Source organism: Agelaius phoeniceus, chromosome 32 (genome assembly GCF_051311805.1).
Source record: "Agelaius phoeniceus isolate bAgePho1 chromosome 32, bAgePho1.hap1, whole genome shotgun sequence".
Classification (NCBI taxonomy): Eukaryota; Metazoa; Chordata; class Aves; order Passeriformes; family Icteridae; genus Agelaius; species Agelaius phoeniceus.
In genome coordinates, this window is record NC_135296.1 from 2,646,134 (window position 1) to 2,661,045 (window position 14,912).

The following is a 14,912-nucleotide window of genomic DNA, read 5'->3' on the forward strand; positions in this document are numbered from 1 at the left end:
TTGCTGGTCAGCAAGAAGGGATCCAAGGCATCAGGAGAGACAGGAGTCTCCTGGGATGCCCGGGGAGACCCTGGGCAAGGCAGGGCTGAACAGGGCTCCTCAGCCCTGTCACCTGAAGGACTTGGATGCAGAAATCCCGGTGACCTGAGTGGGTCACCGGAGCACATGGACCAATCTCCCTGCCCATACCGTCACCTTGGGGCCAAATCTCTACAAACACCCTCAGAAATAAGGTGTTTAAGGAGCTGCCCAGGACATCCCCACGCTCTACACACAGAGCTGTCAGGATGTGATAAATGGACTGATCCACAGAATGGCTCATTCAGCTCAAAACTGTGACACTTTCTTCTGTGCCCTGTGGTTTGCTCTGTTCCTTGTGCTTCCGTCAGCCAGTGAGCTGAGCAAAGACTCCCCTTTGCTTTGTTCCAGGTGAAGAAAGAATCCACACAAAGCTCCATGGAGAAGCTGTAGATGTCAACATTGGGTTGAGCACAGATTCCGTGGAGGTTGACAAGACTTTCATCACCATGTCAAGCCACAGAACCCTGTTCATTGAAAACAGGAGTAACATCACAGCCCACTTCCAGTGGAAGGCTTTTCCTAGTGAGGAAGAAGAGAATGAAGAGAAGAGGAGGTTGGTTTGAAAGATGCATTTCAGTGAGATACAGGCCCAAGACTGAAACTGATGTGTGGCCTCAGGGGGTGTTGGTGCTTTGGAATGGTTTAGGCCAAGTAACCCATGCCTGGCACTGGGGTGTGTGTCCCTGGGCTTCAGGAGCTCAGCACTCAGCATTCCAGTTCATTGATAGTCCAGCCAGGGACGGCATTTTGGGAAGGAAAGGTTGATTGTGATGACTGGATTTCCTCAGGTTCTAATTGGGCTCTTGTCTCTCTAATCTCCTTTCTACATGACCAGGCAACATCCCTAAACATTTCCTGAGTTGCCAGTCCCTCTTTCCAAAGGTGATACACCCTCTTTTTTCCCCTTAGTTCCTTCAAAAGCTCCTTGCCCATGGGGGCTGGTTGTCTCCCCCTGTCCTGCTGTCAGAGAAGCTTTTGAGCTCTCAGAGCAGAGAGGATTTTTTATGAGAGTAGATAATGCAGGATCCTTTCCCTCTCAGGACATTCTACTGCCATGCACTGGGATGGGAGCCAAAAAGCTCTGGCTCATGAAAAGGTCTCTCCAGGAGTTTGCTGTCTCCCTCCTGCATGACAAAGTCCCTTTGCCTCTCAGAGGCTCTGTTTTCATGCATATTGCATATGAAACCTTGAATGTCACTGAAGGGATTGGGTGCCTGAATTCATCAATCTCCTTTGGAAGTGCTCTGGGATGCTCTTGTGAAAGGCAGAGCAGGGAACGGGGCAGGTCCAAAATGGAAGAAACAAAGAGTGATGCTGGTAACACGTAGCTGCAAGCCAGCTTGGTCTCCCCTTGCCAGGGAAGTGCTGCAGTGGGTGCTCTGTGATCTTTCTGTGCCTCCCCCGAGCAGCTCAGTGGGAGGAAAAGCCAGCTGAGGTGGCCGCTGGATTCTCCCTCAGCTGTGGCAGAGGCTTTGAGGCAGGAGCTTCTCTGGAGGGCTGCTGGCTTTGGAAACCTCTGCTGAGCTTGCAAGTGTGGAGTAAAAGTCCCTGCTGTGCCAGTGAACAGCAAGTTATCCTCTGATCCATGTGGGACCCTTGTGGCTTGGGCTCAGCCTTTGCTGGGGAGCTGCTGCTGCTGCTCCTCCCCAGGTGCTTTGCTCTCCTGCTCTCCCACTTCTCTCTGCAAATCTGTGGCTCATGAAACCATCTGCTGGCCTTGTCTCTCCCTGGGGCTGCAGGCAGTGTTTGCTGCAGCTGCAGAAAGAGGTGTCCCAGGAAAACTTCCCAGAGGAGAAAGAAACAGAGAAGGTGAAGGGCTTTAGTGGAGATCACAGTGCCCTCCTGAGCAGCATGGTCCAGGAGAAGATGGCAAAGGTGCGAGAAGACCCCATGCTGTTCTCCCATGACATTTTTGTCATTGAGCCAATGGTGAGTGATAGCTGAGAACATTCTCTTCCTCCTTCTCCTCCTCCCACCCGCCCTACTCCCTACACCCACCCCTTGCCCCGGCTGCGGTCACTGGGCAGATCCTCAGCTGGCCCCATGTGCTGGCAGGGAGGACATGGAGTTCCTGGAGCGGCTGCAGAGCTCCCTGCTCAAAGCATTTGTGCCCTGCAGGCTCAAGGAAGGGCTGGGAGCCTGACAAAGCCCAGCTCTGCTGCCAGGCTGGAGCTCAAGGCCCCGCGTGCGTGTCCTTGCAGTGTCACAGGGAGCACTTCTTGTAGGCAGGGGCTCCCCCCACACGTGGGGCTCAGCAGAGGCTGTTGGAGCACTGCCAGCTCACACACTGACCTGAAGCTTGCAATGGTTCCCTGGCAAAAGGAGGCCAAATTCAGCCCAAGGTTAATGACAGAAATGCCACTCCCCTCCTGTGAGCACGCCTTGCACTATTTCTGAGTCTGCCTTCCAGTGTCATCTGTGAGCCTGGACACAAGGGTGCAAGGTTGAAATGGGCCTTTGGAGTTCTCCTGCACACAGGGACAGAAAACCTTTTCCTTTTCTGCTGATGCAAGCAAACTGCCACGTGCTCCCATCCAGCAGAGCCCTGATTCTGAGTACTGGCATTGGGAGAGATGATGAATGCCTGGTGTCTGCACAGTGCAAAACCCCTTCTCATCTTGGAGTAAAGCCCCGAATAATCCCAACCTCTGCTTTCTTTCAAAACAGCTGAACTAATATTTGCATTTCAAGGAAGGGGATCATGTTCTCTTCTTGCTTACTCCTATGGCCCATCTAAGGCTGAGAGCCAGCAGTGCACAGTGGCAGTTGCATCCCACTGTAGCTGACAGGAGCATGATGTGGCCAAGAGCTTGTGTCAGAGCAGCAGGAATATTGTGGAGAGTGGGAGCTGATCAGCTGAGCATTGAGAGCTGTGCTGAGCTGGGTTTGGAGTGTTTCCTTGGCTCCTTGTGTTGTTCACTCATCACTGATGCTCTAAACAAAGGCCTACAGGAGTGTGGTGAAAACAAGCAATGTGAAGTTTGCAGAGCAATGTTTTGCTGTCTCTTTCTGCTGTAGGAGGGAGAAATTGGGCCAAATTGTTCAGCTGAAATCAAGGTGACCTTCAAGCCCCTGGAAGCACTGGAGTATGGAAGTGTGGCTTACTGCAGCATCTCAGGTGCAGCTCCTTTGCCCTGCTTCTCTCCCCCTCAGTGAAGCCATGGTGCAAGCCTGAGCCCACTGGGCTCCCATGGAAGTGCTGGGAAGAGTCCCTGGTCAGCAGGGCAGTGCTGGCACATCCCCCCTGGCCCTGCAGCTTCCAGGGAGTCTCCCGTGCCAGGCCAGGGCTCAGAGTGCTGTGTCTGCCTGACTGATCCCAGAACAGCCCAGGCAGTGCAGGGAGAGGTTTTCATGCCATGGCTTTGCCAGCATTCCCTCAAAGGCCAGAGAGCTCCAGAGCAGAACAGCTTTAGTGAACAAGCACTAAGGCCCTCCAGGCCCCTGGCCTCCAGGATGGGTCCATTTGCCATGGATCCATCATCAGGTGGGAGGAGCTGAGTTAGAAATGGGCTCCCTGAGCCTGGATCACCTCCCAGTGCCCAGACAGCAGCAGAGCAGAGGTGGCTGAGCCCCACTGAGCCCAGGCTGTTTGTAGAGGGAGCCCCCTTGGCCAGCAGCTGCTTCTCTCCCTGTGTGGGAGTTGAGCCCTTGCAGCTCTCAGTCTGTGCAAATAGAACACAGTGCTGAGTGTCAGAAGGGGAGCAACTTGGGCAACAAAGTCCTGTGCTCCTGGGCCTGGGAGTTTGGTAATTGCCAAACTCTGTATGAGCTTTGTGCCTGCACTGAATGGATTTCAAAGCTCCTCTAGGTGCATGGGAAGGAAACCACAGAATCACAGTGTGTTAAGGATGGAATGGACCTTCAAGATCATCTAGTGCCAAGGCCCCTGCCATGGGCAGGGACACCTCCCCCTAGAGCAGGTAGCTCCAAGCCCCATCCAGCCTGGCTTGGAACACTTGCAGGGCTGGAACCTCTACACCTTCCCTGGGGAACCTGTCCCAGTGCCTCACCACCCTCCCAGTAAAAATTTCTTCCCTAATATCTAACCTAAATCTCCGTTCTCTCAATTTCTACCCATTACTCCTTGGCCTGTCACTACAGGACACCAGAGATGTTTTAAACTCAGCAAACGGGTGGCTCAAATTGGAAAGCAGCCCAAGGAATGGGTTAGAAATTAGGAGTCAGCCCCAAGGGATTTCTCCTGAGGGAAGAGAAGGGTGCATATCTTCTCCTGCAGCATCAGGAGCTGGTTGCATCCAGCTCAGAGTCAGGGACTAGCACTGAGGCAGCCTGGAAAATCCAGTGTGACAGAGGCAATGATTGTACTGCAATGGACATCTCTCCCCAGGCCGTGAGAGCAGGCTGCCCCTGCAGCTCAGAGGGCAAGGCCAAGGACCCTTGGTTGAACTCAGCTCTCAGACTCTGAACCTTGGGAACGTTTTTGTCAACACCCCCCATGTCTGTGAGGTGAGCAGCAGGGCTTGGGATGGATCCTGATGGCTCCTGAGGCAGCAGCAAGCCTGGTGGAGCTGTGGAATTGCTGCCAACCTGGGCACTTGTGAGTAGGGAATATTTGATGCACTGCTCAAATCTGGGGGGGTCAGAAAGGTGTGTCTGTTGTTCCTGAAGCCCCAGTCCCTGCTTTTGGGCAGCCTTCCTTAGGGATCAGCGTGAAGGCTTCCTGCAAAACAAGCCCTTGGCCCATGAACCCAGCACTGGCTCCAAAAGCTGCATGTTCAGAGGCTTTTGTGGCAGTGCCAGACACAAGGCACCTTTGCACTGGGCTCTGCAGAAGCAGCTGCAACAAACTGGCTGCTTTTGACCTTCAGCCCACTGCAACAGCTCCCAGTCAAGTGTCCCTGCTTATTCCTGCAAGTGACAGGAAAGCCTTGGGAGTTCTCTCCCTTGTTGAGCAGTCCCTCACCACACTTCAGCCTTGCTGCATCTCTGGCTCTAGAAAGAGAAAAGTGTTCCTGGGAATTAAACAAAAGGATTTTTCTACCTATTTGCCTCCCCCCAATAGTGTCAAGCTTGCAAAAACTTCATGAGAGAGCAACTGAAAGAGGTAGAAAATGAGGCACTGCGTCATGTCGGACACTTTCAAAAGCTTGGCTGGGGTAGAGAAAGACACCCTGAGTTTTCTTACCAAGAGATGGTGCTGTCTGTACATTTTGATGCTGATGCCTCACTCTCAATGTATTGTTTTGATGGTATGGGAAAAGGTGAATGAGTAGATGGTGCTGTTGGAGCTGTGCTCAGTGGGGCAGCAGCAGCTCTGGGGTGATTCACTCCGCAGCTGCAATCAGCCCACGTTGCTCTCAGGGCCAGCTCCCAGTGAGCTGGGTGCTGCTGAGCAGAGGTGCACTGCTCTGTGTCCATGGGATAAGCCCAGGGTGACTGCAGTTCTGTGGAGTTGCCACTGCTCTGCATGAGAACCCAAAGGCAGAACTTGTCCTGTTGTATCTTTTGACTTCTGCCATTCAGCAGCACAAAGCATCTTCTGCCTTTGCTGGGTGTTCATTGCATCATTAGCCAAGAACTCACAAGAAGGGAAGGTTCCACATGTATTTCCACTTTGCTTTCTTGCTGCTGCAGGTGAAACTGATGAACCAAGGAGCTCTTGATGCTCCCTTCACCCGTATCCCTTCAGGCAGCAACGTGGGCTTGTGCTTCAAGTTTGCACCCGAGGAGGGCATCATTGCAGCAGGTGGGAGCCAGAGTGTCCAGATCTCCTTCAGTGCCACCGTGCTGGGGAGCTTTGAGGAAGAGTTCCAGTTCAGTGTGGCTGGATCTCCTAGGCCTGCCATCCTGACCATCAAGTAAGGACCCTGGCAGCTGGGTGGGCACATCTGTGGCTGTCTCTGGGACATCCCCCACCTACCTCCTTTTGGGCTGGAGCAGAGAAAAAAGGTCTGAATGTCTGCTCTGCTGCTGGCATTGCTTTAGTGTGAGGATGCCTCCTGCCCTGGGTGGTGCCTGGCAGCTGGAATGACTCCTCCCTGCAGGGATCCTCCCTGTGCCTTGGGCCATGGCAGGCAGTGGGATGGATCAGCTTTGGGCAGCAGCTGCTCTGGGATGTCCCAGCTGAACACCCAGCAAGGCCCCCAGGGCTTTGCAGATGGGCCAGCCTGGGTGATTCTGCAGCAGCAGCAGTGTTTGTAAAACCTTGTGTGAATAATCCATGCCAGATGGGCAGCAGCAGCCTCAGCTCAGCTCTCATGGCCATGCTGTGGGGGACAAGCTATGCTCCCAGCTCCTGTGCACAGAGTGCTCTGGTGCCTCCTTTGCACAGCCAGCAAAGGGCTGATGTGGGAGTCAGGGAACTGTGCAGCAGGAACTGTGCCAAGGACTGGGGCACCATCCCGTGGGCTGGTGCCATGGCAAGAGACAATCCTGGCCCAGCCAAAGGGAGAAGGGCTGACCATAGGGGAGGCAGAGCTCAGTCCTCAGCACCACAGCAGCGTGAGGCCTTGGCCCTGCCAGCCTGAGCCATCTGCTGCTAGGATAATGCAGTGGAAGCAGGAGAGCTGATGCTGGCTGCTCTGCAGCTTTGGAGCTGGGCTGCTGCTCTTGGCAGGCACTGGCTCAAGGCAGTCAAGAAATGAAAGCAATCTGCACTGGATGATAGCAATAAGATAAGGGAGATGGATAAAGAAGAACAAGGAAGTTACTCCTTAGCTAGAGAAAAGTGGTGAGTAGGTGTGCCCATAGTGGAGAAACCATGATGCTGGCTTTGTTTTTGGAGGAAAAGTGCTGGTTTTTTTCTTTTGGAAATCAAGAGGGAACCTTTCACCATCAAAGAATTGATTCTCCTCTGTCCCTCCCCCAAAGTGGTCATGGGGTGTTTGTGCATAAGCAGCTTTCTCCTGGAGCAAGGGCAGGTGTCTCTTGTTGAGATGTGCAGAGCAGAGCCAGGGGCAGTCCTGTGAATACAACACAAGGCCCAGGTCACTGCTCCTTGATTTGGAACCAAAAGGCAGAGTGGGCATTGATTGGCATCAACCATGAAATCAACTGGTGAGTGTTGTGCAGCTTCAAGTGCTGATTTCAGTGGATGTTGGTGACTTTTGGAGTGTGTCTGCTGAGTTCAAGGCCAGGTGAGGTGCTGTGCTAGATTCAGGACAGCCTTGTTTGCTTGTTGCAGCTCTTGCTCTTGGCTGTGCCAGCTGGGGCACTGCTGACAAGCTGGTCCTTTCCTCTAGGATTCATCTGTCCCCTGGGTAGAACTGTTGCTGCTCTTTCCAGAGGATGTTTGGGAATGCCCTGGATTTGTGTCTCAGAACCCTGTCTGTAATGATTGGGTGGGTCAAACTCTCCTGAGAAAGCTCCTCCATGGGAACAGCAGTTGCAGCTAAGAAGGAGCAAAGCAGGGCACCTGTGGCTGGAAGGGCTGCTTACAGAAGTTTGTGGGCACACCTTGATGTCCATCCCCTTGCAGATGGGGAAACTGAGGCACGGAGCCCTGTCTGGGTGTGTGTTCAGGGTCCTTCATGGGACCCCCAGCAAGCCGGGGGCTTCTCCTGCCTGCCCTGTGCCCAAAGCCCATCAGGGGCTGTTGGCTGCTGCCACTTGGCGTGAGCTGCCCCCTGTGCACAGGGCCCTGTGCTGAGCACACGGTGCTGTGTTGGTTGGAAACCCAGGGTGCCCTGAGCCCAGGTTTTGTGCCCCCGAGCCACGACAGCCGGACCTTTGCAATCCCTTTAACCGAGCCCTTTCCTGCTCTGTCCTCGGCCTCCAGGGGCAGCGTCACTGCACCGAGTGTACACTTCGACCTCCCTGAGCTCGACTTCGGGGACATCTCCTTTGGTGAGTGTTGCCTGGGCTGGGACACAGCGTCAGGGATCTGTGTCTTCCAACAGAAAAGCATCCCTCACTCCTGGTCTGCCCCAGCAGCCTCTTCAGGCTGTCAACTGCAGGGCTGCAGGGCTGCTGCCTCAGGGGGCATTTTGCCATTGTGAGATCCAATAGGAGCAAGGAATAGAAAGTCAGTATTTTCTGGTGTCTCTGTGCTGCTTGAAAAGACAGATGTCTGCCAAGGAAGGTGGGAATCTTCCTGCAATGGAAAGATGAGCCCCTCCCTCCCAATTATTATCCCTTTGAAATGACAGGGCTCCCAGGCAAAACTATGGGAAAAGGAATAACAGTTCTTTCCTAGACTATCTCAGGAGAGCACAGACAAGAAGGCAAGAACAGAGGTTTCCCAGGGGCCAGGTCCCGTTTTTCCCCTTTGGTGGAGTTGTGGTCACAGCAGGAGGAGCTGTGGGCTCTGGCAGGGCAGGGATCCCCTCCCAGCCGGTGTGGGAAGGGAAGGGAAGGGAAGGGAAGGGAAGGGAAGGGAAGGGAAGGGAAGGGAAGGGAAGGGAAGGGAAGGGAAGGGAAGGGAAGGGAAGGGAAGGGAAGGGAAGGGAAGGGAAGGGAAGGGAAGGGAAGGAGGGAATGCTCCTTTTGCAAACCCCCAAAGGGCAGGGGGATGTGGGCAGTGCCCAGCAGCAGCAGGCAGGAGCGGGGCAGGCAGGCAGGGTCGATGGCAGCGCTGAGCTGCAGCCAGGGCAGTCCCGGGCCAAGCACACAACCTCCCGCAGCAGCAGCGGCCGAGCTGCGATCCCCGAGCGGGAGGAAGGGAAGCTCCGCTCCCTGCCCAGCCTCAGCTCCCACTGCACAGCAGCCCACGGCATCACGCCACAACTCCCAAAACCCCCAACGGAAAAGCCCAGCCCAGGGCCAAAACCCCCCCAAACCCCTATCTCCCTTCCCAGACCAAGGGCAACATTCACTGCCAAGCCTAAACCCAGAACAATGAAGTTCATGAACTTCTGATGGAAACTCATTGCCTTTCCTGAGCTGCTTCTGCCCCAGCCTGCATCACCACGGAGGCAGTTGTCAAGTTGCCTTTTGAAGAAATGAAACAAGAAAGGCAACAGATGGAAATATGGTTCTGAAGCAGGAGATTGATCCTGCTGAATGCCATTTCATTCCTAAGGTCTCTTCAGCTGCAGGCAGCTGTTGTATCTTTTCTTCTTTGTAACTGTTGACTGTTGTCTGCATGTGCTGGCCTCAGTCTCATTTGAGGTTTTGACATCTGGGTTTGTCCTTTTTGTGCCTCTCTTTGCCTCCCTGCTGGAGTCCCTGCTGGAGCTGGCAGTGGTCACTTGGATGGGCACAGAGAAGCTCTGGGCTGCAGCTGCAGTTGTTTTTTTCTCCCCATCTGTGTTCCAGTGACTCTTGGTGAGCAGGCCTGGGGAGAAGTCTCCTCCCCACAGAGCTGCCAGCCCAGCCAGATGTGCACTGCAGAGCAGGCTGTGGCTGCTCTGTGGGCTCTGCAGGACATCCCCACCATGAGTGGCTGTATCTCTGGCTTTGTGGGGTGGAAAGCAAATCTCAGAGCTAGAGTGGGGGAAACCCTTGCAGGCAGCAATCATAGTGAGCAGCATGGCTGTGATATCCCCGTTTGTTGGGTGAGGTGGGACCTGGTTCCTAATTGCTAATCTCAAAGCAAGGCTTGGGTGTGCCCCCAGTTGAGTGGGCTCTGAGCTGTCACGTGCTCAGTCAGTTTGGCCCAAACCAAGAGATGCCTTAAGGGTCCTGCAGAGACAAGCTGCATTAGGGTGCTTTGCATCACGTTCTAGTTCCTGATTCCATCCTCACTTCCTTTTGCTGTAGCTTCTTCTCAATGACGACTCACTGTTTATATATCTTGAAAACGGTGGGAGTGTTGGCAGGCTGACGAGGGAATTTGACAGCTTGAATTCTCAGAGTAAATGCTGGGTCTGGGTGCACACTCATCACTGAGAGAGAACTGGTGCTGGTTTGGGGCAGGTGAGGGAGCTCCTCCCTATCACAAAGAGAGAAGCTTGCAGTGTTGAGCAGGGCTAGGAGTGGGCATTTTCAAGGCTGCAGTCTGGAATCTGTGTCAAAGGGAACTCAGTGAGGATTCATTCCTCACGCAGCTTCTCGCTGAGCTGTAGTTCAGCTAATAAAGAGCTCAACTCCAATCCCACTTTCATCCTGCCAGGATATTCCCCCCAGGATCATGCCCTAATGGGTGCCTGAATGGATATTTGTGTCCTTCCCCAGGCTTTCCCTACACGCGGCGCTGCCGCCTCACCAACAGCTCCCCGGTGCCCCTGACGTTCCAGCTCCGCATGTCGGACGATGGCACGCAGCCGGCTGTGGACAGCGTGGATCAGATCCGCAGGGACACTGACCCGGCCTGGAGGAAGGGAATCCATTTCTATGTGGAGCCCAGGGAGTTCACCATGAATCCCAGCCAAGGCACCATCCTGCCCCAGGGACACCAGGATATCGAGGTACGGCAAGAGCCCAGCCACAGACGCTGCAGCACCAGGGCTGAAGCTGCACTGCGGTGTGGGAGGGCTTTAGCTCTGGTGCCAGCTTTGAGCATCCTGGCAGTGAGAGATCTGCACTGCTGGGAGGCCTCTGCTAGCTGGCTTACTCGGGATGTTCCTCAAGGAGCACTGTTTGGTTTCCAAATTCATATGCTGAGGTCACATACCTTATGGTCAAGGCCTGAAGCCATTCTTGTGTTTTTGAGAGAGATTTATTTGATTGCAAGTGGGCAGAGCAAGGATGAGGGCAGAAGGTGGCCGTTAGAGAGATGTCATTGGATAAAGCAGTTAGCTTTTCTTCTTGGTCTCATTTCCCCTCTCCTGGGGAGCAGGATGATGTGTGTTCACTGCAGGAATCTCCAGTGGGGACAAAAAACTCTGCAGCCATGAACTGCCCAGCACCTGCTGGGCCACACTTTGCCCTCAGCTTCCTCCTGTGAAGCTGAACTCGCTGTGTTCAAGTCAGATTTCCTCTGCATGGATGTCATTGTAGTTGCATTTCTCATTGTAGATGAAAAATTGGCCCCTTAATTTGAATGCAGTGGTGCATAGAGCTTTAGTCTAATGTTTTAATGTAGGTGACCTGTGGCCTGATAGCAAGGGGTGTTTAACAAATCTGGCATTGCCAGAAGGCTTTTGTTACTCTGAGACTGTGCTCTACACATGGAGCAGCAGAAGAATTAAGGCCAAATCCTCCCTCAGGAACTGGAGGATATCACCCGTGGGTAATGAGCTTTTGTAAGGAAGAATTGACTGTTCTTCTCTTCCACCAGGTGACCCTGTGCTCCAACACGGTGATGGAGTTCTACAGGAGAATGCTGGTGGACCTGGAGGGTATTGGCAAGGGAGTGGCAACCCTGATCCTCACAGCCAGGTACCAGCCCTTGCCTGGCCCCCCCAGGCACTGCCTTGCACAGGCTTTGCTGGCTGCAGCTGCCAAGGAGAAATGCTGCTTAATGGCCTCATGTTGTGCCAGCTGGACATGGGAACAGCAGTGCTTGGGCAGCAGCCTGTGGTGAAAAGCACCCCTGCTCACAGCCAGCACGGTCCTGGGCCCTCTGCTAAGGGCACCAGGAATGATATCATTTCTTGGCCTGGTTTTTGGTGCTTGAGGTGGAACAAATTTCCCGAGGGCCTCCTCTCCTTCTTCTGCAAGAGGTGGAGTTGTGCTGGTTGTGAGCACCGTGCACTGGTTTGGGCCACACCAAGCAGCCTGCTGAGAGTCAGGGTCTGGCTCTGTCCATGAGGGCACATGGAAGGGGGGAAGTGGCTCCCAGCAAGAGTGGTGAGGGCAAGGTCATACGAGGGGAAAGCAGCCCTTGCTGTGGCAGGTCAGCTCCAGTTATTCTCCTTCCCTCTGCTTCCCAATTTGAGCTTTAATGTTGTCAGGGTTGAGACCAAAAGTCGTTGTTGCTGCAGCAGAATTCCATGCTGCTGTGCTGCTGTGGGTGTCAGTTGAATGCCAAGAGGGATGCAGCTCCCTGGTGCTGTTCCCTGTCCCAGGCAGAGCCATCCAGGCAGTGCCTGGGCTGCCATTCTGTAAAGCAGGTGGAGCTGGGGCCAGGCAGGGCCTGGAGCTGTGCAGTGAAGGAGCCAGGGAGCTGCAGGGCCTGGCAGGGGCTGATCAGCCACTCTGTGGGGCAGCTGCTGTCTCGTGCCCTCCAAGGCTGGGGCAAAGAGCTGAGTTCTCAGGCAGGGCAACAGCACCATGGGAGAGAAGGGAGTCATTTGTACTGAGACACTGGAGTTGTGTGTTCCTTGAGCCTTAGGGAGCACTGATCCTTGTTGGGAAGGCTCCCCCAGAGCTCGTGGCTCACTGGGACTGTTCCAGGAGTCCTTTCAAGCCTTCTTGGGTAAAGGAGGGGCTGAGGCAGCTGTGGCTCAAAGTGCTCTGCCTGGGGCACTGGGCAGCCTCTGGGTGCTGCCTCTCAGGGTTTGCCCCTCCTTGACAAGACATGTTGGAGTGGGAAGGGGTAGAAGGCAATTTATCCCTGTAGGGCTGTTCAGTGTGCATTTGACAGTGACCAATGTGTTCTGCTCCATTTCACAATCTTTGGGGGGAAACGTTCTCCATTCTCTCAGTATCTCTGATTCCCCTGGGGTCATCTCTTTGCCCAGATGTCTCGTTCCTGAGCTCCAAGTGTCCCCCCAAGTGCTGCTGTACGATGAGTGCCACCTGAAGGTGCCATATGAGAGGAAGCTCATCATTAGGAATCCCAGCCACCTTCCTGGCTGCTACGGGCTCATTCCCCAGGTTTGGCATCACATCCACCTCCTTCTGTCAAATATTACTGAGGAGATTATTAAGGGGAAAAAAGGGTTTGGACAAGACCTTGCTGGTTTCTCTTCAGTCCTAAAGATCTGCTGAGAGCAGGATCCTACCTGACTGTAAACTTTAGGAGGCAGTTGAAGCTCCTGAGGAAACAGTTGATGTTCTGGTCTTCAGGGTGTTTTCTTGTGGGAGATCTTAGAGGGTTGTGAAAAGCTGCTGCATCCACTGACACCAATGCCTGTGCTGGCAGCCTCCTTGCAGGATCCCCTGGGAGTGCTAAGCCTACAATTCTTGCATCTTGTTTGTGCCTTTTACTTTTGTGCTGGGGAGTTTGAAACGTGTGTTTCAGTTGCTGTTGCCGTGGATGTTAAGGAGTCTAAAGTTTCTTCAGAGGTCCCTCTGAAGTTGCATTTCATTCTGTCCCTTCCAGAAACGCAAGGAGGACTCTGCTGTGTTCTACTCCAGCCCCAAGCCCTGTGGGATTGTGCAGCCCCAGAGCACAGCAGAGATCCCAGTTGTGGTGGAAGTGCAGGCCCTGGGCACTCATCGCACCAACGTTGTCATCGGCGTGTTCGGGGATGAGAGAAACCCACTGGTGAGGGCAAGGGGAGATGTGTGCCTGTGTGCAACTGCTCCTGGCAGGGTGCACAGGGACAGGGATTCTGCCGGGGAAAACAGGCCCAGGCTGCTGGGGAGAAGGACAGGAGGGATGGGTGGCACAAACAGCTCCTGCCTTAGAGGTGGCAATCTCAGTGTCTGACACAGAATGGAGTTCGGCTAAGCTGGAATCCAGGGGCATTTCAGTTCATTCTTCTTTCAAATGCTGTGAACTTTGGAAACATCTGTTTGAAAATGTCATCTCTCTGAGCACAAAAGAGGACGTCAGAAGACTTCTGGGAACCTTGAGCTTTCTGTAAAAAAAAAAAGGAAAGCTGACATTTGAAGAGTGGTTGCAAGGATTTAAACTTCTATTAAAACATATGGAAATGGCAATGCCAAATTCCCTGGATGGCACCAAACATCTGAACCTGGGCCATTGTGGCACTGCCTGTAAATCAGTGAACAGGAAGGACAGGCAATGCAGGCTGTGCCAGGGAGCCTGAAGTTTGACAAAGCAGTTGCTTTCAACTATCAGGCTGCTTCCCTCAAAGAGGAGGTTTTCTCCCCACCAGAAGAACCAGTTGTTTAACTGTCAGCCCGGTCTTAACTAGAGATTTCTTGCAAAGGTAACACCTTTGGGCCAATAATTTTTAGTTTGAAAGGTTCTCTCTTACCTTAATCCTTTTCAGTTTGGAGATGAACATGTAATTTTCTTTTTCCCCAGAAGCCCAGCATGTCAGCTGGAGAGTGGTAGCTCTCCCTAAAGAAATAACTTGAGCAGGGTTGAGCTGTTGAAGGTTTTTTAGGTTTCTCTGTTGTGGTTTGTTTTGGGTTTTTTTAAAATCTTTCTTGCTTGCTTCCTGGAACAGAGAGTACAATTACGGAGCTCAGGACATCTGGCAGAAATCTCCCCAAGCCCAAGGCTGGCAGAGCTTGGCAGGATCCCAGCACCACAGCCTGTGTATGTATGGATGGATGGATGGATGGATGGATGGATGGATGGGGAATGCGACCTGAGTCGCCTGGGAGTGTTGGAAAATGTCAACCAACCCCCCAGCAGTGTCAGGGGAACATTCCTGATAAATCCCTGGTGGAGCTGCAGAGTTTCTGGCCTTGGGCACTGGGGGGGCTCTGCTGGCTGGGCACTGGCTGGGTCTGCCCCTCGGTGCCTCAAATCTCACCTTTTTGCTGCCTTCTCTGTCTTTCCCTGTCCCACTGTGCTTTTTGCATCCCCACCAGGTGTTCATGCCTGTCCTCTGTAGTTGCTCAATGCGAGCAGTTGCAGCTGCTGCAGCACCTCAGTGTCATCCCTGGGCTGCCTTTAGAACAGACCTGCTCCAGCCTGGATTGGGAAGGGCTGGATCAAGCCATTTCTCAGTTCAACGTGCCAGCACCCAGCCAGGGGCTGCATCCTGGCCAGGAGCTGCTTGTGCAGGTGTCCCTCCCTCCCACTGCAGGTCCCTGTTCATAGTTATCTTATTTTCCAGAGATGAGCTCTACCCACCTAAATTCAAACCCCAGCCACCAAAGGAGAAGAAAACCAGTTTGGATTCCCTGGCATCTCAATGGAGGCACTTCAGGATTGGACAGGAGGATACAGCCAGAGCCCTGAA

The 14,912-nt window shown here is 53.6% G+C and overlaps 1 protein-coding gene across 1 annotated transcript in view; it reads left to right on the forward strand.

Moving 5' to 3' along the window:
* The first annotated feature begins 527 nt into the window (after positions 1-527).
* Positions 528-14,912, forward strand: part of LOC143696277 (hydrocephalus-inducing protein homolog) — a 35,088-nt gene continuing 20,703 nt past the window's right edge. Inside the window, exons 1-8 of the mRNA XM_077192233.1 lie at positions 528-634; positions 1,821-2,010; positions 3,100-3,199; positions 4,430-4,548; positions 5,677-5,900; positions 7,820-7,887; positions 10,156-10,388; positions 11,201-11,301. Coding sequence (XP_077048348.1) covers positions 528-634; positions 1,821-2,010; positions 3,100-3,199; positions 4,430-4,548; positions 5,677-5,900; positions 7,820-7,887; positions 10,156-10,388; positions 11,201-11,301 — 1,142 coding nt within the window. The remainder of the gene's footprint in view (positions 635-1,820; positions 2,011-3,099; positions 3,200-4,429; positions 4,549-5,676; positions 5,901-7,819; positions 7,888-10,155; positions 10,389-11,200; positions 11,302-14,912) is intronic.